Source organism: Hyaena hyaena, unplaced genomic scaffold (assembly GCF_003009895.1).
Source record: "Hyaena hyaena isolate Hyena2069 unplaced genomic scaffold, ASM300989v1 scaffold_658, whole genome shotgun sequence".
Taxonomy (NCBI): domain Eukaryota; kingdom Metazoa; phylum Chordata; class Mammalia; order Carnivora; family Hyaenidae; genus Hyaena; species Hyaena hyaena.
The window spans coordinates 620910-647303 of record NW_024081288.1 but is presented as its reverse complement, the minus strand read 5'-3'; the positions used below and the strand labels follow the sequence as shown (position 1 = coordinate 647303).

At 55.4% G+C, this 26394-nt stretch overlaps 1 protein-coding gene across 2 annotated transcripts; it reads right to left on the bottom strand.

Moving 5' to 3' along the window:
• Positions 1–1661: 1661 nt before the first annotated feature.
• UBA1 (ubiquitin like modifier activating enzyme 1) lies at positions 1662–24695 on the bottom strand. 2 transcript variants are annotated; one of them, XM_039216760.1, is made up of 26 exons: positions 24597–24695; positions 16282–16398; positions 16092–16150; positions 15830–15998; positions 15606–15740; positions 14506–14612; positions 14153–14243; positions 13911–14043; positions 13311–13408; positions 13088–13234; positions 12753–12929; positions 12516–12620; positions 12322–12402; positions 11812–11967; positions 9987–10152; positions 9665–9861; positions 7272–7336; positions 6853–7048; positions 6055–6129; positions 5730–5919; positions 4051–4139; positions 3680–3772; positions 3344–3535; positions 2333–2434; positions 2128–2228; positions 1662–1986 (listed from the first exon to the last, which is right to left on the bottom strand). In XM_039216760.1, exons 2-26 carry the CDS (start codon positions 16396–16398, stop codon positions 1851–1853), a joined length of 3177 nt encoding a protein of 1058 aa, XP_039072691.1. In that variant the 5' UTR covers positions 24597–24695; the 3' UTR covers positions 1662–1850. The 2 variants fall into 2 exon arrangements, with proteins under 2 accessions (XP_039072691.1, XP_039072690.1); XM_039216759.1 differs by lacking the exon at positions 24597–24695 and adding an exon at positions 20925–21069.
• Positions 24696–26394: the final 1699 nt, after the last annotated feature.

Here is a 26394-nt window from a genome sequence, read left to right as displayed (position 1 = left end):
AAATGTTTGATGGAGAACAGCTCTAGGCTGAGAGAAGAGACCACCGTGTACCCCCACCCTTTCAGTGGTGCCTGCTGGGTGTGGGGGGCTCAAACCCTGCCCACTGGACCCTGGTCTTCTGTCTCGGTGGTGTTATGAAGGTAGACACACATGACCGGAGTAAAATGGCATACGGGCAAATGAGGTGCAACCAGGACTCATGGGTTCTTGATGAAGAAGTGCTGCAGGGGCTAATTAAGGTAGCAAGGGGATCTGGGAGCTGGCGTGGTGAAGAAAGGGGCAGAAGTGTCTGGCGACTCAGGAGCTACAATGGGGGAGACAGCGAACAGAGCCAGGATCGTGGAGAAAGGGGGCAGAGGAAGCTCGCGCTGGAGTCTGGGCTGCTGTAACGTGGCAGCAACACTGGGCAGGAGGTATGGCGTTTGATGTGCCCTTGAGCAGCAATAATGGAAAAAGGATCCCTGGCGAGAAAACCTCTCTGCCTGACCTAAACAGGTAGCATCACCATTAGATGGATGCCACAGGTAAAGCACTCAGTCCCTAATGTCCTGGAGGGAGATTAAAAGTATGGAAGGATGACGTCAGCCCAGCGGAGCAGGCCAAGAGTCACGAGACGGGGTGGACAAGGGCACACACTGCGCCTGGGGTCTGGAGCTGGCCCAGGAGGCAGATGTCGGGACACGCCGTGAGGAGCGTCAGGCCAGGTTCCGGGATAGGGTGTGCTATTCCCGGTGCCCAGGGTCGAGTGGAGGCCTGAGGGAGGGGTCTGTCTCTAAGTGGGAGAGCGAAGTTGGGCTTCCGGCTGGGTGAGCGAGAGGCAGGAGTGGCACCCTCATGCACCAGAGGCCGTGTGACCGGTGCCTTCAATCGTCTAGAGCGCTCAGCCACGAGCCAAGGAGGAGCGTGGGGAACTTTGCGGTCCTGGCAGGGCCTGCGGTGAGCCTGCTCTAACTAACCAACAACCCACAGGCGGCCCTCTTCTCTAAGGTGGGAGGCCTCCTGACGAGCCGACCGGGCCCAAAGGAGAGCAGGGTGGAGTGGGAAAGGGGCTCTTCCTCCACAGATGTTCTAAGCCAAGTATTTTCATGACAACCGCAAAGCCTGCTCGGTCGCGGGCATCCCTCAGTCCAACGGAGTTGTTTAGGCCCCTGTGCAGCCGGGAAGTTCAACCAGGCCACCACAGAGCATTCCTGGCACTGGGAACCATGATGGTAAGGACTTGTCCCAGGGTCTCGGGGCTCTGAACCAGGGGGGAAGGGATCAGCCCCAAGGCCGTAAGCCATGTTGACCAAGCCCCGGCCAGCCGGTCACAGTAACTTTCCTCTTCACGGACGGGGAGCAGCAGTAGAGCGGTCCCAGGACTTGCGCTAACACTATACTACCTCTCAAAATCAACACGGCAGGGAGTTAGGAGCTGGAGCAGATGAGATCTGAACCCCCGCTCAAATACGGTCACGTGGACGCAGGTACCCGCGTTCGAATTTCTTCTTAAGGAGGGAGGGCAGGAGGAAGAGGTGACAACTGCCATGTTTTCTTGGCCCGGGCAGCTGGCAGCTGGGGGGTTGGGGTGGGGGTGGGGGGCTGAGCCCTCTAAGCTACCACCTGAACCAAACCACTCCGGGAAGTCTCTTCCTTCCCTGGAACCAGCAGGGCACGCCACGTCTGGGTTAATTAATTCTTTATTAGGATTCAGGTTCCAAACAAGGTAGAAAGCAGCGGCGAGAGGGGTGCAGGTAGGGGGATGAAGAGGGAACACCAGGTGTGGCTAGCTGGGCCACTGCCAGAGGCCAAATGGGAGCCCTGGGCTGGAGTGGGGTGGGGCTGGGGCCAGTCTACGGGGTGGACAGGGGTCAGCGGATGGCGTATCGTACGTAGGGGACCTCGACGTCCTCGCCGCTCTCGTCGTTGCAGCACAGCTCAAGCACCAGCGCCCGCACGTGGCGGCCCAGCTTTCGCTTCGACACGCGGCTCACGATCTCAGTCATCCTGGGGGTGGGGGTGGGGGTGGGGGGGTCAGAGAGGCAAAAAGCGAGGGAGGGGGGCAGGGAGGCGGGGCGGAGGTGGAAGGCGGTGGCCAGGGGTCGAAGAGCTGCAAGTGGAAGGCCCCCCCCCCGCCATCCAACTCACGGCTGATCCAACCGTTCCTTGAGCTTGGCAGCTGGCATGAAGAAGGAGTAGAGCATGGACACGCCCTGGGACAGCATGGTGATCTCCAACTTATGCTCTGTCTGGACGAGGGGGAGGGGACAGCAACGTCATGGGGGTGGACAGACCAACGAGTCACCCGCACGCGCTGCCTGCAGGTGGGGGGAGAGTGCGGGAGGGGCCCTACCTTAAAGTAGTCAAGGAACTGTTTGAGCGTCATCTCCTCGCCGTTAGGCTGCAGCCCCTGCACCTCAAAGCGATCCCACAGCGTCCACTCCTGGTTATAGTACTGCGGGACAAGGAGTGGGCCCATGGGATGGGGGCCCCCAGAGGGTCAGTCCTGTCCTCGGCCCCCACCCCGCTCACGCTAACACGCTAAGTCAGACTGCAAGCCTCTTTTGTCAAAAACGTGTAGCTTCTGTCAAACTCCGAATAAGCACGGAAACCCTTCGATGACCCGTGACCCAACGGCCTAGTCATTAGGATCCCGTTCTGTTCTCATCTCCTGCTCCCTCAGCCTCTCTCTCGCTCTGCTCTAACGACGTAGTCTTCCTCAACCGTGCCAGGCATGCTCCTACCTCAGGACCCTTCAAGAGGCTGGTCCCTCTGCCTGGAACGCCCTCCCCCCAGGAGCCTGCCTGGTCTGTCTCCTCTCCTCCAGGCCTGGGCTCAAATACCATCTGCTCAGCAAGGCCTTTCCTGACCACCTCACATTTAAAATCCCTGACCCTTCCCCTGGCCGCCTGGTACTCAAGTCCTCCCTATCCTGCCCTTTTTGGGGGCTTCCAAAACCACTTATCATGTCATTTATAGAACCTATCTCACAAACAGAACCTTAGCCCCTATTAAGAGGACCTGGCACACAGGTGCTCAATTAAAATCTGAAGTGAATTAAGGAATGAAACAAGCAAAAGTAATCAGCATAATAAGCACCCAATGAACACTGGTTGCTATTTTTGTGTAATTAATAACCTCTTCGGGTACAATGAAAATATCCCATCTTTTCTAAGGGCTTCCACAGGCAGGTTCAGACCAGTGCTTAGCACCAAATATGGGAAACGAGTGAGTGAGTGAGGCGTGCACAAAAGGTACACGCTGACAGAAACTCTCACCTGGTGACAGACTATGAAGCCAACTAAAGCCAGCTCTACAGAGCAGCACCCGCTCACGAACCACCTGCCCTGATGCGGGCCCTCACCTGGTGACGGGGGGCGGCCAGGGGTTCAGAGAAGCCGAAGAAGGGCAGGGCCAAGTTGAGGAAACCATTCTTGTAGGAGTCAAGCTGTCGGTGCCCCTGCACCACCTTATACAACTCCAGACACACAAGGCCCACCACAGCTGCCGTGGTCGTGGCAATGGCCGGGATGATCTTCCCTGCAATCAGCTTGCTCTGTGAGACGGGAAGGATCAGGAAAGGTGGGAGTTAAGGTAGAAGAGGCTCAGAGCCTACACACAGTGAAGGGGATGTGGAGAATTCAAGCCTGGGGGAGGGTATGGGGGGGGAGGTGGGAAATCAGGTCCAGACTCCCCTCACCTTGTGCCGATCCGCAGGGGGAATGTCATAGTTCTCTGCCCGGAGGTTGGATGCAGCCACAATGAAATCCATATGGAAATTGCTGTCGTCATCCTTTTATGACAGGGGGTGGAGAAGGGGAAGGGTGGGGACATGAGGAGAGGATCAGAGGAGGAAGAGGCTTCCTGGCCTCTAGAGACATAAGTATCCTCCACTGCAATTACCTGCTGGGCTCTCAGATCACAAAGGTATGGCTGGGACCATCTTTCCTTTCAGGGCCTCCGGCAGGCCCATGATCCAATCCCCACAAAGGCCCGGGGCTGCCTCCAGATCCCCACAGACCTGTTCTGTCTAGCCCATCCCCCTGCCTGCCCAGGGCCCCCACCCAGCACCTTCTCAAAGTCGATGGGGTACATCTTGAATCCAGGGAGCTTTTCTGGGCTGGGCAGTGTGGCCTTGAGCTCCTCTAGACGGCTGTCATCTGCAGGAAGAAAGGGACACCATCAGCCTTTTAGATCCCAGGCCAGCGTCTGAGGGAGAAACAGGAGCCTGGGGTGGGTGTGGGGGTGGGGGGAAAGGTGGCAAAATATGTTCAGATAGAGAAAAGACGCGAGAGGGAGAAGTAGAGCAGAACGAGAGAGCATACACCTGAAGGAGACAGAAGGGGGGGCGGGTACGTCAAGAGGGAGGCCTCAAGAGGCACTAAGGAAGACCGGGAAGACAGCAGGAGGGAGCGGGCCTGGGCAGCTCCAGGTGAGAGAACTGTATGTCTTGGGGAGAACGTTATAGAAAGTGGGGAGACATGGAGAAGACTATGGGGGGGGCAGGGGGATGAAAAAGATACACAGAAGGGATACTGGGGGGGAGCATGCAGACATGGAGACAAGATACGGGGCGGGGGGATAGAAGATACAAAAAGGGGAGAACGGGGGCATTTGACAGGTAAGAGGTTTTACATATGCCGCATATTTCACATGCCCCTTACGTATTACTTACACACCTTACATGGACCTTACGCCCATTGGACAGATGTAATATGCACTATTACCTCTTGTGCACACTTAACACAGCTCTGCGTACAAGCATGTATATGTACATGAGGAGAAGAATGGAGGAAACGTAGGGATGAAACGAAAGGAGATGTGGAAGGAAAGATGGGAATGGACACACAGAGAGGGATATGGGGGGCAGGGATCTGGGACAGGAGATGTGGAGATGACAGGTGAAGGGAGATATGTGGAGAGGGAACTGGGGGGCGTTGATGGTAAATGTGGGGGGGGTCCTCAAAGCTACAGATGCAGGATCTAATTTATAGATGGGGAGAGGTGCAGAAGGAAAGATAGATAAATACACACAGACTGGGGGTCAGCAGAGTACAGCCCCTGAGCCCAATTCAGCCCCCCATCGTATGTCTAAAATTTCCCTGGGAAACAGCCACACTCCTTCATCTACATGTTGTGTCTGGCTGCTTTTGTGCTTCAACCGGGACAGCGGATTAGCCACAGACACTCTGTGGCCTGCAAAGCCTAAGAGTTGTAGCTGGCCCTGTACCTGATATGCAGCATGAGCTGGAGGAAAAGAGATGGAGAGAGATGGAGAGTTGGGGGGAAGCGACATGGAGATGGAGATGGGGGGGTTGTTGAGGGGGATGAGGAAAGATATACAGAGGACAATACTGGGGTGAAGACACACACAGAGGAACACAAGGGCGGGGTGCAGATACTGAGAGAGAGACCAGTGGTGGAGTTCACAGCCCCCAGAGAAACGTAAAGAAGAAACAGAAAAGTTGTTCGTTCCAAGGGAAATACACACGGACCAAGAGAAACAAACAGCTGGTTCTCCTGAAGACCCAATAGTGGAGAGGAGAAGGAAGGAGAGAGACACTTTGCCTCAAACGAACTGAAGTGGGAACTTCATCACTTCAGAGGAAGGGAGGCTCAAAGGAAGGTGTGGGGAAGCCTCAGGCCTGGGGTCGCAGAGCAGAGCCAGAGGCCGAGGACTGGGGGAGAGGCTGGACTGGGCAGGGCCCAAGATAGGTGGGGACTCCCAGCCGACTGGCCCAACACCTTACCAACTGAGGCATTGGCGCTCTGCAGCTCCTGGTCCGAGACGTGGATCTTGACGCCAGACTTGGGGGTAAACTCGGGGACTTGCACAGACCGTAGGAGTGTGGTCACAGCAGCTCGGTCCTGAGAGCCTGTCACCCCGTAGGTCTGGGCAAACAGGTTGGCGGCAGCCATCACATAGTCCAGATGCAGGGGCTGCGAGAAGGCAGGGCCCCGAAGGGTGAGCACATCAGCTCTCACCCAACGAGTCTCAGCCTCCCTCCTTCCCACTCCCCAACGCCCACCCCCCTCCCCCACCTGACCAGAGGAGACCCTGGGGAGGAGACTTACGTTGTTGACATCAAAGGTGAGCGGGTGTGGACAGCGCTTGGGCCCAGACCAGAATGGAGCTCCCGAGCTTGTGAGCTAAAGGAGTAAAGGGATTTTTGAGGGGCAGTGGGACCTGAGAGCAGAGGCCTCTCTAACAGGTCTACCTCCTGGCACTGGCCCGCAGATGTGCCCTGCCTCGCCACCCCTGGCTGGGCACGCGTAGGGCGCTGCGGCCAGTCAGGCAAGACCCCGACTGTAGGGTCCTGGAGATGGAAGCTCTGATGCCAGGCTGAACCAGGGACGTCACCGAGGGGGGGTGCCCCGCTCTGTGTGAGATACACAGCTGCTTCACCAACGCTTCCGGACTGCCAGGCACCATACTAACTTACTAGTAGTAAGTACCACCGAGTATTCACAATCCCCCCACGGGGTAGAGGGCTATTACGTCTACTTCACGTGGGAGGAAACCGAGACACAGGAACAACTTCTGCGACTTGCCCAAGTGCAAATGGAGCTGGGATTCAAATCCATATGGACTCCTGCGCTCTCGGCTACAAAATCTCTCCCCCATAATTGTATGGCCCTGGGAGTGGAGTATGACTCAGAGAATGCCACAGGCAAAGGAGGCAGAAACGAAGTGTCTGGCTCAAAAGCAAGGCAGTGGGAGAAACAGGTCAGACTGAATCATTCTTCTGAGAGCCCCGTGCCTCGGGGCGCCTGCCACCGCTGGACTGACGGCAGGGCACGTGAAGAGCCCAGCGCGGGCTCCCGTTTGGGGACAACGCACTGTGCCAAGCGGACCCGGCAAGCGGCCATTACCTGGTCGGGAGGGAAGTTATGCAGCAGCTGCCGGATGTTGTTAGAGTACTGGGTGTGCCAGTGGTGGCAGGCCCAGGTCACACAGTCGGCCCAGGTCTGCGGCCGCTGCAGCACCAGGCTGCGCTGCACGGCCTCCAGCACCTCCAGGGGTTGGGTGCCCGCCAGCCGCAGGGTCCGCTCCACAAACTTGGGGTCTCTATCGGGAATTGGAGGGGTCAGAGGGGCAGGATTACACAGCGGGCTCAGGAGTGGGCTACAGGGCAACCCCACTTTCTCCACGGGAAGCTAGTCCTGACCCCCAGGATCCATGGATTCATTTGAAAAGTGTGCCTGGTGCTGGGTGTTACTGGTGAGGAAAGCAAACGGGTCGCCTTCGCTGGCAGGCAGGGGGTGGCGGGAGGGGGACGTTTGTCACTTACGTGAGGTATTGGTTGACGTTCTCTGCCGGCTGCTTGAAGAGGCCTTCAAACTCGTCCCGAGCCCACTGCAAGACAGAGCAAATGGACTACATGGAGTGATGATTGACAAATGGGTATATGTCATTAGAAAGACCGTCACTAGGGGCGCCTGGGTGGCTTAGTCGGTTAAGCGTCCGACTTTCGCTTAGGTCATGATCTCGCGGTTCGTGGGTTCGAGCCCCGCGTCGGGCCCTGTGCTGACTGCCAGCTCAGAGCCTGGAGCCTGTTTCAGTCTGTGACTCCCTCTCTCTCTGACCCTCCCCTGCTCACGCTGTCTCTGTCTCCTAGAAATAAATAAAACATTAAAAAAAAAAAAAAAAAAAGAAAGCCCGTCACTAAGGGGCGCCTGGGGGGGCTCAGTCGGGTAAGCGTCCGACTTCGGCTCAGGTCATGATCTCACGGTTCCTAGGTTCGAGCCCCCCATGGGGCTCTGTGCTGACAGCTCGGAGCCTGAAGCCTGCTTTGGATTTTGCCTGCCTCTCTCTCCCCCTCCCCTGCTCACAATGACTCTCTCAAAAATTGACAAACTCTAAGAAAAAAAAAATAAAGTTAAAAAAGAAAGTGAATAAATCCATCAGTGAATAAATCCAATTAGAAGAACACAGCTGCTCTGGGAAAAGGGAACCCCCCCACCACTCCCCAACCTTCCCCACCCCCCCGCACCCCACAGCCCCTCAATTTAAAAACCAATGAACTTGAACTGGCCAGTCGTTATGCTAGTGTTTGTGTGAAGAAAAACTATTCTTAAAGATCTGTGTACCTTACTAGAGATACATTATGTCTCAATTGAAAAAAATACCACAACTTTTTTTTCAGTTATGGATTTTTTTACTGCAATTTAAAAAAAGAAAGAAAAAAAGCAAAAATTCAGACCCAAACCCAAACAGTCGCAATACAGGCCCCAGGGGCCTGGCAGCAAACAAGATGGCCACCCCACACTGTGAAAAGCCCTAGGACTTTTCCTAGGAGGGGGTGTGGAGGAGAAGGCATCTAGGTTTGAACCCCAACAACACAACCTACTATCTGTTTTTGTGACTTCGGAAACACGCAGAACGCTTACCTTTACACCCTCCTTTCTAAAACAGGCACCGTAACAATAATACCTCCAGGCGGGGTTGCCAGGAAGAAACGAGCAAGTATGTGTACACAGAGTTTCCTTAAACAGCACCCGATACGATACATATAAACACCAAAGGCTTTACAAGCGTGAGGCAGACGCGGGTCGGCCCCGTTTCACAGAAGAGGAAGCCGGCACAGAGAGGAAGGGTCCAAAGTCACACGTGGCTTCCTGAGCTGGTGGTGGGTACTCAAGTTTGAACACAGCCACTCATACTACAGGGTCAGAAGGGAAAGTGGCCAAGGAAACCGGTTTTTCCCTATTTGGGTCTTGCCCCCACACTCCTGACTGAACATCCTGAATGATTTGCTCTCAAAGGCCACAGGACCACTCTGATAGCACAATGGCTACCCTCAGGTTGCCCTCAGGTTCTGGGTTGTGGCCGCGGTGACGGTTACCCAGGTGTGTCGGCTTCGTAACAACTCAGCCTGGCGACGGGCACCCTGGGCTCTATTCTAGACGCACGGGCATCACGCAAACAGAATCATCCTGAGAACCTCGCTGCGGAAGCCATTCTGAGCTACAGCCAGTGACACCTGAGCAGGGACTAAGCATCAGAGACAAATAACTGGAGGAGGGAGTAAGGAATCACTGTTAATCGTTCTGCGGGAAAGCTGGGTTTTGGTCGGACGGGAGTTCTCACCTGGGAGCGGTTTTGCCCCCTGGAGCTGGGGAGGGGGGCCATGTGGCAACGTCTGCAGACATTCTGGGCTGTCTCAACTGCAAGAGGATGCTGGTGGCATCTAGTGGGCAGAAGCTAGGGATGCTGCCAAGCACTGGACAGTGCAGAGGATGCCCTCGCAACCCCGACAGAGAAACACCTGGCCCCACAGGTCAATAATGCCAAGGCTGAGAGACCCTGTCATGCAGAACATACTAGAGTATGAAAGAGTGAAGTGCTGTGAGGTCCAGGATGACAGTCCAGCCCAAACATGGAAAAATACAAGAAACAACCAAGAAAACGCGTTTAAGAAAAGCGTCCTAATGTTAACAACTATTAAATATAGGTGAGGAACGGCATTTGAGTACTCGTCATGTACACTCGCTGTAGTTCTCTACACGTTGAAAACTTTTCAAAACAAAAGAAAAAGAGTGAATGAATCGCTCTAGAAACCCAGGCTGCTGGATGGGAAGTGGGGGAGGAAAGTGGAGAGAAAAAGCACATCTTGAGCGTAGGCCTGTGACCCCTGAGGGGCCCAGTGGCTGCTCCCTCCCCTCTCCCCGCAGAGCTGATCACCTGCAGGGTGTGCTCAATGGCGTTGGGGAAGTTCTTCAGGGTGCAGATGGGGATGGACTTCTCAGGCGGATCCTGGCTGGAGCTGTAGGACTCGGTTAGGAAGGGGATCACCACCTGCACGTTGCCCTTGGTGCCCAGCGTGCCAGACTCCAGCAGCGGCTTACGGTAGTACACGCAGCGGCGGTCCATGTACATGCCTGTGGCGGGGCGAGGAGGACCACAGGAGTGCCAGGAACGCCAGCAGAGGAGGAGAAGACGGGCCCCTGGACACACACTGCGCGCACGCGCCCTCGCCCTGCCCTCCCCCCGCCTCCAAACTTACGGGCATCCACATTGTCCAGGGCGTTGGCCACACCATCCAGGTTTTGGAAGAAATCGTCATCGTAGATGCGCTCCGTGTCAGGGCCCACACGGTTCTGGTGGCTCGTCACCCGGATGTGCGGATTCATCTGGTGCACGGCTGCAGCAGCCGTGTCAGACTTTAACTTCTAGGGGGGCCGAGGGTGGGACAGGAAAACGAAGCTCAGTTATTCATGCACTCACCCAACAAACCTCTCTAGGGCTGTCCTCCTAAAAGCGGATTTATTTAATGCCTGGGAAGAACCAGGCCCTGAGTTCAGAAAGCCCCCCGACTTAGCAGAAGACAGTCTGTGACAGTGCCACATGGCTAGGGCAGGGGCTCGGTGGAAAGAGAAGCAGGTGGACACATGCAGACTGGGGACAAGACGCCAGGCATCTGTTTCTATGCCTGCCCAACACCTACTGTCCGACCAGGCAGCGGTGCCCAGGGCTGGGGCACGTTCTCTCCAACAGAGCAGGATCCTCTCAAAGCCCGGGTCAGGTCAGGTCCCTCCTCTGCTCCAAACCCTCCCCTGGCTGCACCCTCCACCAAGGGAAAATGAATTGGGCCCCACTTCTTCTAGCTCATCTCCTCTCGCCCGTCTCGCCATCAGGATCCTGGCCTGGCGCGCTCTTGCCCAGAAAAGGGGGCCCTACTCCCTTCTGACCTCCAGGCCTACAGAAACAAGCCCTTCCTCCGCCGCCGTAATCCAAAACCGCCAACCCATCTCCCCAGCATGCCTGACTCCCCCCTTAGCTTGCTTCTGTCATTTCCCTTGCACGGCGCTTACCGTCAACTACGCGCCACACTGCTCTGCTGTGTTGGCTGCCTACGGCCCATCCTCCCTCTCCAGAACCTTTGTTTCCTTGGCGTATCCCAAGTGCCGAGAGCGGCACCTACGCCCACGACTACCTGGTGACTAAGTCAATGAATGGAAGGGGGACAGATCTGGGCAGGCAAACATGGCACCCTCCCCTATAGAAGGCTTCCCAGCTCGATCCCTGAACAGCCCCAGCCCCAACTGGCAGAGAAGTGTGAGCACAGCACAGATGTTCTCCTACGGGAGGCCCGCTGGCAAGGTCAGCCCTTGGTTGGCCGGTCGGGGAACCTGGGTTTCAGGAGGGTTCTCCCCATTCCTGACCCACTAAGAGTGGCTCATTGTGCCTAGACCGCTTATGCCACCAGTGCGACGTGTGCCCAACTCCTGCTTTCCTTCTGGGAGGCTGGAATTTGGGTATGTGGCCAGCAAAGGGTGCCTACGCGACCAGCCCATAGGACAAACCCTGGGCGCCGGGGCTCTCCTGAACATCCCTGGTTGGTGATATTTCACATGTGTTGTCACGACTGGCTACTGGGGGAATAAAGTGTGTCCTGCGGGACTCCACTGAGAGGGGAGTCTCAGAAGCTTGTGTCTGGTCTCCCCCTGACTTCGCCCCGGGTGCCTTTTCCCTTTGCTGATTTTGCTGTGCATTCTTTTGCTAGAAAAATCATAGCCGTGAATATGGCCATAAGCTGTCCTGAGTCCTCCTAGTCCATCACTGGACCTGAGGGGGTGCTTTGGGGGGACCCCTACACACTGTCCCAACCAGCACTGATGATAAACCAAGGAAGAAAAAAAAAAAAAGATGAAAAATGGCAGATTCAAAGAAAGGGTACTCAACAAATGCTGAATGAGAGACCCAGAGAAGCTGAAGAGAAAAAACTGAATGGAAAAGGTGGAAAGGCCTCCTTTCCAGAAAGAATGTAAACAAAAGACAAGAGGAAAGGGAAAGGACAAAACCTCACCTCCTCTCCCCTGCCCACTCACCGTGACATCCCAGGGCCGGAACAGAAACTGCCGGTTCAGATTTGACTTCTCAATAGTGTCCATGTCCGTGACCACAATCTCTCCACCCTCCCCACAGCCCAGCCCAATCATGGCGAAGTTCTTGAGCAGCTCACAGCCAATGGCTCCTGCACCCACCTAGGAGGCAGTTGAGAAGAGAGACAGGCTACTTAGGGTGGCAGAGAGGAGCGTGACACCATGTATTACCCCTCACTCTCTGAAGACAGCAGGAGAGGCCAAGTGGGCCTAGGGCCACATCCTCAAGTCTCAGGGCTAGAAAGAACGATCCATAGCCATCTGAGGAAAAGCAGAGCCAAAGGGGGGAAACAGAGGGACACACCAGGCTTTCCCTCAAGATAAAGAAAATGGCAAAAGGCATGCGACAGAGGTACAAGAACCACAAGACCCTCCCATGAGAGGTGGGAGACTCCAGAAGAGGTGGCCGAAGGCCCGGGGAGATGAAGGCTCCGAGTGTCTCAACGGACTACTCACTAGAAAGTACTTCTGCTTGCCCAACTTCTCTTGCAGGTCTGAGCCAAACACGGCCACCTGCCCGTCATAACGATTCTGGCGCTGAGGAACACGAAGGGATGAGGGTCAGGTCAGAGGGAACCTTGCCAGAAATGCCCCTGATGATGTAGTCCCCGTGGGCCCCACTCACATACCAGGTGGCCCCACTCACATACCGGGTGGCACTTGTCCTCGGTGAGGGCCTCTTTGTCCTCAGGGAGACACTCCAGGGCATCAAAGTACAGCCATTGCATGATGGGCATAAACTTCCCAGAGCAGGCCTAGGGATCGGGGAGGGGAGGGGAAGCGGTCGGTGGTTACTTGGGGCCTGACACAGATGGACAGTAAGCGATGGGAGTCAGAGAGAGGTGCCTGGCCTGCCCCTGCCCCTGCCCCGCTCCACCCTTCCTGACCTTCATGACCTCCTGGGCAGCCAGGCCCCCAATGAAAGCGTTTATAGGCGCCAGGTCCCCTGCAGCCACGTATGCCAGCTTCCGGATGAGGTCCTCATCCAGGCTGTCCTGCTGCACTGCTCGCAGGGCTCGCGCGTTCACGGCCTGTGCTAAGGTCACCAGCTCTGTTGCGTCCTCCTGGTGGGGCAGGAGGAACCAAAAAGGCACCGGTCAGGCCACTGTGGGAAGAGGGATGGGGAGGGAGGGGGGAAGGGAGGGGAGAGTAGAGCGGTAGAGGCACAGCGGGCCCTCCGAGCCAAAGTCATCTGCCCTGGCTGGCCCACCCAGTCACCCACCTCATTGCGGGGCCGAGGGGGCCGGCCATGCTGAGCACAGAACTGGTGTAGGGCCTGGAAGCCGATGTGCAGCTGGGCAGGACGGGAAAACTTGGCGAAGTCCGTCATCACAAAGTCAGGCTCTGCCAGCGAGGCCAGCAAGGATTTCTGTGGGGGCAGGGCATCGTCAGAGCCTAGAACTGCCCAGAACCACCCCCCACGGCCCGCTACCCCCCACACTCACAAAGCTGATCTTCTTAGGTACTTTGACCTGACTGACAATGCCTCCACGGATATAATCGGAGAAGTTGGAGGTGTCACAGATGCTAAAGGTGTACGGACCTAGGTAGACGGGGAAACTGTCAGGCTACCCGTGCCCTCCCGAAAACCCACAACACCCCCAAGATAAGGGAAAGCTCGTCCCTGATCCAGCTCAGCCATCAGGAGCCATCTTTCCACCCCAGGTTCTACTTGGACGTTGGAAACTCTCTCTCCTCTCCCCAAGACCCAAGCTCAGGGACCACGAGACCCTGTGTCCTTGGACCCAAGTCTACGCCAGAAGACCTTTTCCGCTCCTTGTCCAAGTCGGCTCAGACTCGAGTGGATCCTCTGATCTGCTCTGTTCAAACACCAGAGAACTTTCCCCCTCAGCAGACACTAGGGACCTATTCTAGGAACAGCTCAAACATGAGATAGCGCCTCTACCCCATGCCCACCAGCTCTGGCTGGACCCCAGGGGACTCGGTCTCTGGGTCACCTCAGACACCCAGGATGGGTCTCCCCTCACTTAGAGCCCAGGGACCTATCTCCAGTCTTCCCTGATTCCTCCATGGCCCTAGCTCACCCAAGACTTTGATCTCCATGGGCTGACTTCCATTGAGTTCAACCATGCCCTGTACTTCTGAAAAGGAGACAAAGTCGCCAGTCTCAAATCCGTGCCGGGCCTCATCCAGGCAGGTGACCACACCGGGGCTATCCTGGTGAGAGGAGGAGCGAGCCTCAGAGGTGGGGCAGGGCGCCGGGGGCAGACAGAAGGCCTGCTGCTGCCCACCTGCGTGCCAGGGCCCCCACGGCTCCTCTCCTCACCTTGGTGACCATAGAAACCATAGCACTGAGCGGCTGCTCCCCGTTGGAATCTGTGAGGATCATTTCCTCTCCAAAGTCACAGAAGAGCTGCCTGTAGGGGGAGGCGACAGGGCTGACGATTGACAGTCCCATGCTCACAGGGACCCGCATGTCCCTCAAGGCGCAGTGAATACTTGCTGAGCAAATTCAGCCCATCACTACCGGGAATCGCACAGTGCCCAAGCCACGTGGGGAGAGGTGGACACACAGAATCCCAAACCCAGGCAGCCGAGCGGGGTGCTGAGGTCAGTGAGAGCTTAGGGGTCTCCGCCCGGGCCTGGAAGGGATCGGGGAACAAGGCCAGGAGCACTCACCCGAATAGGCCCCGCGTGTCTGCCACCACCAGCTTGATGCCCCGGCTGTGACAGAACTCACCCACCCGCAGCTGGTCCTCCAGGGGGGTGTTGGTGAGGACCACCACCTGTGGAGAGGTGGAGGAAGCTCAGGGAAGGGCCCAGCACTGGGGCAGAAGGGAGAGGATAACGGAGGGAGGCTGGTGCCAGGGGGCGCAGTGAGAAAGAGCCTTAAAGCCCTGCCCATTCAACTCCCTTTCACACAGTGCCCACGATGCAGCCGATGCAGACAGGGTTGAGAGCCGGCGAAGACAAATGGCAGTCCCTACACCAGGGCGAGCAAGGTAGCAGGCCAGGTGATGAGGCGGCCAGGAGGCCGGAGCGTGGGGAACAGCTGACTCATTTACACGCCACCGCCCGCTGCCGCCTGCCTACGGCCCTGCGTCGGCCCAGGAGACACAGCAGTAAAACTCCCTCCGCAGCCAACGTCTGAGCTCACACCTACCACACCCACGGGCTCCCGATTCTCGAGACGATGCCCACTCGGCCGTGTTCCTTGGGACTTTGCTTTCTGCCCAAGCGCCTGCCCTTCCCTGCCCGGGCGAGCTCCGACGAGCGCCCCAGGCTCAGCGGTAGTGCCCTGGCCCGTGGGGACACCGCAGGGCACGAATCTCTGCTCCCACGGCTCTGCTTTCCGGCTCAGAGTTTTTATTTAACAAATAACCAGATGGCCCTTATTGTGTGCCAGCCGCTGGTATAAGCCCTTAGCCCTCACAAAAACTCCACAAAGTAGGCACTACTATCGGTCCCAGGTCCACAAACGAGAAAAAGTAAAGCCGAGACGAAGGGACCTGCTTGAGGTCACACTAGCAGACGAGAGCCTCATGCCAGGGCAGCACGGCTCCGGCCGGTGCTCGCAACCAGTACGCCCCAGGCCTCGCCCATTCACACGCCCTGCCCTCCGAAAAGGCAGGCCCGGGTCTAAATCCCACCTGCACCCCCAGCATGAAACCGGGCACACAGCCCAGCACACCTGAAAAAGAACTAATGAACAACGCAGAGATGTACTCTCTGAGAAACCCGGGAAGGAGGCTGGGCAGCGCACACCCCCCGCCAGGTACCTGAAAGCCACTAAGGAAGTCCTCGACCAGGGGCCCGGTGTAGGCACTGACAGGCACGTAGCTGTTGAGCTCGGCGAGGCGGGGCTGTGAGACCTCGGCCCGGTTTTTCCCGATGTCCTCCTCCCGCAGGTAGAACTGCAAAAGGGAGCCAGGGAAGGAGGGAGTGGCGGCAGAGCCTGGGGAGGCTGGCACCTCGGCAGGGGAGAAGGGCCGGGGACAGATACCTGGGAGGAGAGGTCGGCCCACTGGGCGGTGCCCTGGTCATGCAGGGTGACAGCCTTGACCCCACCGAGGATGATGTTCTTAGCGATCTCCACGCCCAGGCCCCGCAGTCCCGACACCAGGACGCTCGACGTCTGGAGCCGCTTCATCGCCTCGTGGCCCAACACATACCTGCCAGGTGAGGGGGTGACTCCGGGTCAAGGCCTGGCCCTCCTGCCCCTCTGCTCCCGGTGCCCCTCCCACCCCAACCGAGGCCCCGCTTACAGCTGCCGGGAGTAAAGGCCCTCGTCTATGTCTGCTTCGCTGCCGTTCTTCGCCATTCCCTAGGGATGGAGAAGAACAGGTTTGGGGAGAAACGGAGGAGGGCGTGGACAGATGCACAGCGATACAGAAGGCTCTCCCGCCCACCGCCCCCACCGCCCTGCCCGCCAGGGTCCGGGGAGAAGACGCTTACGTTGGTTGGCACCGAGGGCACTTCGGATAATACGGAGCGGGCAGGGGAACAGTTAGAACCCGGCTTTGGATCAGGCCCGGACACGCGACGTTTCTTGGACAGCGGCGAGCTGGACATCTGGAAGGGAAAAGGAGGGTCAGAGGTGAGCCTGGGGCACGTGGGTGTTTCAGCTGGTTAGTGACTGTGGGGGAAGGGAAGACTTAAGGGCTAGTATCTCCCTTTTACAGAAGAGGACGCAGGTACAGAGAGGTGAGGTGACTTGCCCAGGGTCACACAGCGGTCAGAGCTAAGATCTAAACCCAGGCGGTCTGGCTTGCAATCCATGTTGCTGACCACTAGGCCATTCGCCTTTCTCCCCAGCCCAGCATGAGGGAGAGACTCCAGTCCTGAGGGGTGAGAGGAGTGACAAGAAGAATGTCCTTGTGGGAAAGTCAGAGGAGGGTGTAGGCTCAGGTCAGACCCTGCCACTCCTTGACAGACATCATTTAACCCCTATGGGCTCGGTTCCCTCACCTGTGCCACAGGGCCGACAGCGCCACTTACCTACCCCACGGAGTTGCTGAAGTGACGAAATAGAGCCCAGACCATAGAGTCTGGCACAGAGCGGGAGGGCAACAACAAGCAGGTGTCCTCTCCCTTAGCCCCGGCGACGGGGACGCGGGGGTAAACATGGCTTAGGCTTCCATAAGGCTAGCGTGACGGCAGGAGACACCTTGCTGAAAACCCAGTCCCCAGAGGGTCTTGGGGAGCAGAGCTTTACACAGCTCCATCCCTTCCCTTCCCCCCAGCTCTGGGTGGGGAAGGGCCCAGGCCAGTAAAAGAGATCACGGTGAGAGAGAAAACACATGCTTCCCAAGCCTTGTCTGCACGTGGAGCTCCTTAAACAGGTGAACGGTAACTGCGAATGAATATATATTAGAGATCTTCCGCGCACCAGAAGTCACAGTAAGCACTTTATCAGCCGTGCCTCGCTTTGTCCTCAGGGCATCCCATAGGGTACGGACTACTATCAGTAACATCTCTCAACTAACAGAGGAGGGGAAAAAAACTTCACTCCGGGTAGTTTGGCGACTTGATCAAGGTTCCCACAAACACAGTGACCAAGCAGGGCCCAGAACAGATCTGCTGATCCTGAAGTCCAGGCCGCCACCCAGTATTCTCACATTTCATCCCTTCAATGGCCCTGACCCTGCAAGGCAGGGCTGACCGTCGTCGCCAGACAAATGAGAAAACCTGAGCTCATGAGGTCAAGTTAACTTGCCAAGCGTCACACACCAGGGCCCAGAGACAGAACACTACAGCCTGCCATGGACGTGAACTTGGAGTGTGGCTGGATCCACATGAAGGAGGCGACAGGACCTTGAATCCTTTCCCCTTGCCCCCAATGCTCTTCTAAAGCTGCTGTTCTCCTACAATGAGCTGTTGCTGCCGCCCCCCATCACACCAAGCGCCCCCACTGTACCTAAGATTTTATCTTGGCACCTGTCGTACTCTGACACTAAGCAAGTGGACAAGAGCTCCGTCCCATCTACCAGAAGCTTACGACCTGTCAATCACAGGGTAAAGGGCTTTGTCTAATCCCAACAATGCCCACGAACCAGATAACCTCATGCCCACATCGCGAATAAGAAAACAAAGGCTCAGAGAACTCCAATCACTTGCCCACAGTCAGGCGGCTGGCACAGGCCCGTTTGCCAAATGCCTCCTGGAAGAAGAGAGTCAGGACCAAGCTGAGGGCCCAGCCCATGGGGCTAAGGGATGAGGTGTGAGGGAGGAGGGCCCAGAGCAGGAGCCGGACAACCTAATTATTTGGAATGCAAAGCACCAACCTCAACAAGAAAAAGTCGTGAATTAGTCTATAAAGTAAATCCTACTTTTCCATTTACGGACTCTGACCTGGGGAAGGGATCTCATTCACTCTGAGCCCCGTTTCCTCCAAAAGCAGGGACAAATGGGACTGTCTTCAAGGGGCTGCTGAGGTTAAAAATGTCTACCTCTATGGTCAGAACTCCGCAACTTGGGAGACCTAAGTAAGCTCCTCTCTGGGCACCTGCAGTGGCCTCCAGTACTTAGTTATCTCCCAGCCTTGTCACCAGTTTGCTTGCTTGGGACACACCATCTCCCTTGCTTCCTAAATCTGGGAGAGGATCCAGGACCAGAGAGGTCTTTGATGTGTGTACTTTTTACCTCTGGATTCCTGTTGCTGCCAGCAGCAAGGGTCTAATCAGGCTCTGGGTGATTGTTTCAGAGAAGATTTCAATTGCTAAGACTTGGAACGGGCTGGTCTCAAGGCAAGCAGAAGGGTCCTGGGGCAGAAACCCCAGAGGGAGCTAACCATTCCCTACCCCCAGTACAAAATCGAGACCTTTTCTCCTCCAACATATGCTCAGGCCCCAATTAGGACGTGTGTACTATCCATTGTTCAGCAAAGCTGAACTGGGGCTTAAGAGAGTTTTGGAACTTGCCCGAGGTCTCCAAACTGGTGATTTTGAAGCCTGAGCATGGTCTACCACCCAAACCAGAGAAGAAGGTTTGAGAGGGGGCAGGCACAGGGTCAGGGTATCAGGAGGGAGAAGCTAGGGCACAGGATGCTGGGGCCTGTCAAGCCACCCAAGAGGGATTACCTGAGAAGTCCCCGGGCACATAAAAGAGAGGAGTCAGGAGGTGGTTGTCTGAGCCCATAGAGGCTCAGGGGGAGATGAGAAAGGGGATCAGAAGCCCTGGGGGGCAGGCAGGGCAGAGGCAGGCCAGGCTGTTAACTCCTATCTGGGTCTTTGGAAAGGATCTTTGAGAGAAGGACCAGGAAATTACACTAGAGGTCCCCAGAGGCTGCAAGGAGGAGTGCGGTAGCTGGGCCCCATGGAAGTGGCACAGGGAATGGGGGGGGGGGGGGGGGGGGGGGGGGGGGGGGGGGGGGGGGGGGGGGGGGGGTTCTGGGACCCAAGGAGGCTGTAGGAAGGTGCTGGGGTCTGGAAGGGAGGTGTGTTCTCCATTGGGAGGATGCTGGAGGTCTCAGCGGGCAGATGCTGGTGGCACAGAAAAATCTTTGGCCAAAAATAACAGGGCCCTGTAGGGAGAGAGATCTCTGACATGGACAGCAGGGTCCCAGGAGGCTATGCAGGTGAATGCTGGGTCCTCAGGTAGGGTGGGGGAAGGGTTTCTGATGGAGCACAAAGGCTCGGTCTTCTCTCTGATTGATACACTCTAGGTAAAGCAGCTCCTCTGACACAGAGGGAAGGGGAGACGGGGCCCAGACAGGTCTGGCCCTAAAAAGTTCAGTAAGCAGATACTGCCTAGGTCTCCAAGTAGGGTTGGCTGTCTCTAGCCAATTATGCGGAATCCCAGGGAGGCTCTGCGAGTAGACGCGGAGAAGGAGGTACGCGGAGGAGGAGGGTTTTCTACTCTGACTGAGGACAACCGGGCCTGTTGGGGAAAGGAACGCCTGACGATGATGCTGGGGTGGGGGTGGGGGTGGGGTCCCTATGAACCTGAAAACAGAAGCTGGGAACCTTCAAAGACTCTGAGGGCAGATCCTGAGGCCTGATGTGAGGTTAAGGGATCTGTGAGGGAAGCCAGAACCCTGGTCGGCTTTTGAAGGCAGAGGCTGAGCGAAGAAGGGTGGGGTTTGAGAGGAGCCAGATGGAGGGGCTAGGAGGCAACAGGGACTGCCGAGGCAGGTGCTGGCAGGGGGATCCGTGATGGACAATTATGTGTCCAAACAGTTCCGCCCCGCCTTCTGGTCCTCCGGGAGGCTCTGAGGGAACGTCCTGGGAGTTAGGAACGGTGTGATCAGGGAGATGCCGAGGCCCGCAAGAGGTAGTCTCTGAAGAGAATACGGAGCATGGAAAAGAGAGCATTTTCTGAAAGCACAAAAAATCTCTAAAGGCAGATGCTAGGAGTCAGAGGAGCCTCTAAAGGTAAATGTTGAGAACCTCGGATTAGAAACTCTGGGCTTTCTGATGGAAGACGCTAGGGCCAGGTCGGGGTTGACGAGGTGGAGAATGGATCTCTGACACGGAGGCCAGGCCCAAATCGTCTCTTTCACAGGGTCCAGTCTCCCTAGAAGCTCTGAGGGCAGATAATGCGGGTGTGAGTTGGGGGAGGGAGGGTGGCCTGAAGGAAGATGCTAGGGAAGATTTTCAGAAATGAAGGCCATTCCTGGGGTGGGGTGGGGGTGTCTAGCCCCTCTTGGAAGCTGCGAGAGCAAACACTGAGGAACTAGAAGTGCCTGAAAGAAGATTCTGGGGTAGGGCTTTACTGGCTTGCATTGTGTGGGGGGCTGTGACCAAGAATGTCAATCCCGTAAGTCTCTATTGGCGACTGGGGGGGCGTTCTGACCTGCGATTCAAGGTTCGGGACAGGGTCCCGCACCCTGACTAAGGATACTGGGCCTGAGCCTCTAAAAGCAGATCCTGGGGGATCTGACCCCAAGGTCACATTTCGGAGCCCGAGGGACTGGGCTGGTCCAGGATAGGAAACCTGGACCCCGCCCCAAGATCTGTTCCCCCCTCCCCACAGATCCTTAGCATCCGAGTCACCACCGCCGATCCCGACATCAGCCTGGCCCAGCGCCGACCCAGGCCCCTCCAATGCTTCCCGAAACCCCTGCCCCGGCCAAGGCGCTGAGAAAGGCCGTTTATTACCAATGCCGGTTCCCCGGGTCGCGCCGCCGCCAACTCCTCTAGGAGCCGAAGCCAAGCCCGGCCGCCACCCTCCTCCTCCTCCTCCTCCTTCTCCTCCTCCTCCCCGCCGCCTGGGCCGCCTAGAATCGCCGCCGCCTGGGCCGCCTTCTCCTCCCCCGGCCGTAGTGGTTGTGCTCGCCCCTGCCACCTCCTTCACCTCAGCCGCCGACACAAGATGGCGGCTGCTGAGCCTGAGGCCGGAACAAAACCTTGAGCCCCACCCCCCAGGAACCCGGATGCAGGCAGGCCGCGCCCATTCATGAATCATGTATAATGGTCCCTGACTCATTCAAAGAGGAAGAGCTCCACCTGGTGGTGAAGGTGGCAGTAACTGGGAAAACAGGTAAAGCGACATAAAGGCTACACTCCATGAAACTGTGAATAATGAATACATTGTTGCAGGCAGGCTGCTAAGGAAAAGGATGACCGCAAGGCCACTCTTCCTGATCATGAATCATGCATGAGGCCTGGTGGCTGCTGGACTAACACCTGGCAACCAGAAAGCCAGAGTTAAAACACGGAAGCCACGCCCCATTGCTTATGAATAATTAATGACTTTCCAGCAGCCCGGAAGCCAAGGAGACCAAGGCCACATCTTATCATGAATAATGCATGACGCCTGGGGGGCTGGAACAAAAGGTACTGATCCGCCTGTTGCTGCGTCTAATACCCTGTGAGCAGAAGCAAGGAAGTAGGGCTACCAAAGGGAAACTACACTCCCCCGGCCCATGAATAATAAATGACGATGCTGTGGCAGCTCGACCTGGAAACTCAGAGAGGCCAAGAAGGGTCCCACCTAGTTACTTACGAATTATGTATGAAGCTGGAAGGACAGAAACACTCTAGACAGCCCTACCCAGCGAGTAGGGGTTGTGGTGCTCCAGCCAAGGCAACACAGTCACACCTTCCTGTTCGTGAATAATGAAAGATGATGCTGGAGAACCAAAGGGGAAACCCAGGGGAAGTGCAGCTGCCTCCTCCCCAGCCCTGACCAACTGCACAGGAACCAGGGCTGCCTTGCTTCAGCCAAATCTAGACTCACTATATGCCTTTGGCAGGTGCATCAGTGACCACGACTGTAAAACGGGGTTAGTAATAGAACTCATGTACCTCATAAAGGCAAAATGTGCTATTAGGAAAATCAGAGCATATGGATTATGGCGTGAGCTCGGAGCAGCACTGGCACAGGGCACTATTAAATTTAAGTATCATATATTAACATAAAAGAACTATATAAATATATACCTATATTAATATAAAATTTGTTACGGGTGAGGGTATACCCAGCAGCGAGAGAAACTCCCAACTCTCCCAATTTTATTTAAAACAAAACAAAACAAAAAAAAAAACAATGCCTTGGGGCCCCTGGCTGGCTCAGTCGGTGGAGCGCGCAACTCGGGATCTCAGGGTTGGGAGTTCAAGCCCCACGATGGGTGTAGAGATTACATAAAAATAAGATTTTTTGAAATGATAAAAAATAAACACAAAAAACAATGCCTTAAGGCAACCGTCCAGAAGGACACTGGAAAACAGAATGCTAAACCCACCACAATGCCCACCGACTAGGTAAGCGAGAGTAACAGGTCACCAGAGATACAATTGCATGCCAAAGCCCCAGATACAATACGCACCCGATACATTTCTCTCAAATAGTAACAGATCACATTAACCCGATACATTTCTCTCAAATAGTAACAGATCACATTAACAGATGGCATATTATGGTGATGGGTCCTTTCCATGCATTGTGTCCCTGGTCTCAGGAATGCAGAGCAGGACATGGGTTCCTTCCTGGCCCTCAGGTCTTAGCGCAAAGGTGACCTCCTTAGAGAGTTCTTTTTTTTTTTTTTAATTTTTTTTAATGTTTTATTTATTTCTAGGAGAGAGAGAGAGAGACAGTGTGAGCAGGGGAGGGTCAGAGAGAGAGGGAGTCACAGACTCTGAAACAGGCTCCAGGCTCTGAGCCAGCAGTCAGCACAGAGCCTGACGCGGGGCTCGAACCCACAAACCGCGAGATCATGACCTAAGCGAAAGTCGGACGCTTAACTGACTAAGCCACCCAGGCGCCCCCTTAGAGAGTTCTTGAACCCTTACAAAAATCATTTCCATCCACCGATGAGTAGCTGTGTGACCTGGGGCCAGATACTTTACTTCTCTGGCCACTGTTTCCTGCTCCCCCCCCCCCCCCCCGTAAAATGCGAACAATAGTAACCTACCTTGAGATGGAGTTTAAATGAGTAAATGAGCAGACAGTGCCTGGCACAAAGCGCTATATGGCCAGCATTAGTAGTAGTACCTGCCATTAAACTGGTGGTAGTGGGGAGACATTATGGCATTTGATGAAGACTACAGACTCTGGAACTAGATTAACTAGGTTTGAATCCTGGCTCGGCCACTCACGGACTGTGAGTAACTTTAGGCAAATTAGCCTCCCGGTGTCCCAGTTTCCTCATCTATAAAATGGGCTAATAATAACTTACCTCCTAGGATTGTTGTGGGGATTAAATTGGCTAATAAAGTGTGAAATGATCTGATCATCACCATGCCCAGACCCATTTTCAGGCTCCCAGAGAGATATGCCAAACACCACACAGCTGGGCAAGGGTCGATGGGATTTGAATCTAGAGCCTTTGTTGATAATCTGGAATTACCGAGCTAGGAGGAACGAACAATGCAGGAGGCCTCGTCCCTTCGCTAGATTTGAGGCTTAAATCTGGAACCCGTAAAGGGAAAGCCGGTCATGCAAATGAGACAGTAAAAGCGACGCCCCTCATGAATTATGCGCAATGCCCCTAGAAAAGCCACGGAAAACTCGGGGCGCAACTCACCTTTACGACCGATCAATGAGTTCTAGTTTGCCCGGCAGACTGAGAACGCCCCTTCAGCAACCCCCTCCAGCACGCTGATCCGCCCTCTCGTGAATAATTCACAAGCTGATACTTCCCGCGGACCAGGTGCGAAGGAGGCAAAAAAATGGGCTTCCTCAACAGCCCCACCTCCTCATGAATAATGAAAATAGCCGCGGCCAGCGAAGGCCCGGCAGCACGCTGTCCCCTCGGGAGGAGCCTGGCACACTGGGTTCCAGTGTCCCTTCCACAGCCTGAGCTGGGGGCTCCTCTCCCTCTCCCTGGACCCCGACATGTCCAGTCTCCTCGTCCCGAGTACCCAAGCGCGGGGGGACCTCATCATAGAAGAGGTCACAAAGGCCACACATACATCCACAATGCCACGTCGGTCCTGAACATTCTCCCTGTCACCAAGATCTCTCCTGCAGCAAGCACTCCCAAATTTCCACCCTGACTTCGGGAACCGCAAACTTCGCCTCTCTCTTTGGGGAGCACCCCGAAGCCCTGCCCCATGGACAGAGTACTGATACACCGACCTTAAGGGTCTCCTCAAACATCCCCTTAAACCTGTCTCCGAGGGGCATATAAACCCTGTCTCCCAGTGATACTCCCTAAAACAGACTCAAAAATCCCGCCCGGGCGTCCTAAGGGACCCCTCGAAAACAGCCACCCCTAAACGCCACCCCGGGCCCAGAGCCTCCAAAATGTGCCCATTAGGGGATCCCCCTAGTTGAGCCCCCTCCCCCAAACGCTGTCCAGGGTTTGGGGGCACCGTGCTCCAGCTCACCCCCTGCGCCGGGCGGAAGCCTCGCCTTCCTGCTGGAGATGAGCCGAAGCCACGGGGCAACGGAAGAGCAAACCACCTCCGTCGTACAAGAGCCAGAGTTTGCGCGGAGCTCGGAAGCGCGGGGCCTTGGAGGGCGCCCGGTTTGGGACGTACCACAGATGCTTAGCAAGAGGGGAGCCGGCCCCTGCTCCCGCGCCGTCGGCGCCCGTGTCAGACCCAGACACCCCTACTGGCTGTGGTACTTCCTAAACGCGCGAAGCATGCTGGGGGTGGTAGTCCTGTCTGGCCAGCGCCTGGTGCACGTGGTGGGCTACAGCTCCCAGAGTATGGGAAAATGTAAATTTTGGGCTGTGGAATTCCGCGAGATGTACTCTGGGGGATGGCAAAGAGGAGCGGAACATGGGGTACCTCCAGGAGGAAAGGCACACCCATCCTACAGATGGGAAGGCTGAGGCTCAGATGGCCAAATGATTTCATTTGACATTTATGGAGCCCAAGCTGTGGGCCAGGCGCTAGGGAGTCTTCCCTTTGCCGCACGGTGCTGACATTCTAGTGAGAGACATAGACCGTACATGTAACGAATACGTACAAATTATAGTTTCGCATAAATTTATTGTACTAGACATATATATGACTATAATATAAATTATATGTAATAAAATATACATATAAATACTTAGTGGCCATAACATGATAGCTAGTGTCAATATGTAACTAACTTACATTTACATACATATAATAATAAATGAATACATTGTGTCTATTCTATATTCATATGTGAACATATAACCAAATATACATATGTGATAACTGCCAAATGCTACGGAGAGAAATAGAACAAGGTACGGGGAAATCTGTGGGGTCAGCCTGCATTTTTAGTGTGGTCAAAGAAAGCTTTGCTGAGAAGGAGATGTTTGAATGTTTAACACAAAATTCTTTTATCACCTCATCCCAAATTCTGGATCTCATATCCCGTCAACAACCTCCAAATTTATTCATTTGAAAAAGATTTCTTGAGTGCCTACAAAGTGCAGGGCACTGAGACAACATAGCAAAGAACATATGAAGGAGACTGCCCTTGGAGTAATCCAGAACACTCTTCCATCAGATCTTTTCTTTTTTTTTTTTTTTTGAGAGAGAGAGAGAGCGAGAGAGCAGGGAAGGGGGACAGAGAGAGAAGGAGACCCAGAATCCGAAGCAGGCTCCAGGCTCTGAGCTGTCAGCACAGAGCCCGACACGGGGCTTGAACTCACAAACTGTGGGATCATGACCTGAGCCGTAGTCGGCCGCTTAACTGACTGAGCCGCCCAGGCGCCCCAGATCTTTCCCTTCTTATTTATTTTTTGCCTCACCTCAGAGAGACCTCCCCTGATACCCTGTGCAAAGTAGTCAGGGACTGCCTCCCTGAGGAGGTGGCATGTGAAAAGTGAGGAAGCAGGCCGCGTGTCATGTGGGGGAAAGAAAAGCATCCCAGACAGAGGGAACATTAGATGCAAAGCCTTGAGGTTGGAGGTTCTTGTTTGAGGAAGAGCAGAAGGCTGTGTAGTCAGACAGGGGTGAGGAAGGGAGAACACTGGGTGATGAGATCCGAGGCCATGTCAAGTAGGATATTATAAGCTAGGCTGAGGGGTTTGGTTTTTGTTGTAAGATCTGTGGGGAGATGTAAAAGGATTTTAAGCAGATGAGTCACATTATATAAATTACATTTATTTTATTTTTTCATCTTTATCGTGAAGGTTATTTATTTTTGAGGGAGGGAGAGAGAGACAGAGGGCAGGAGTGGGTGAGGGGCAGAGAG

Bases quoted from the DNA above. Each gene is read 5' to 3' on its own strand.
- UBA1 (XM_039216760.1), bottom strand. From the start codon at position 16,398: ATGTCCAGCTCGCCGCTGTCCAAGAAACGTCGCGTGTCCGGGCCTGAT. The intron at 7,049-7,271 runs GTAAGTGACAAA...AATTCCCGATAG, and splicing joins AACGTCAACCAATACCTCAC to AGACCCCAAGTTTGTGGAGC. The intron at 3,536-3,679 runs GTGAGGGGAGTC...CCCGTCTCACAG, and splicing joins CCCCTGCGGATCGGCACAAG to AGCAAGCTGATTGCAGGGAA.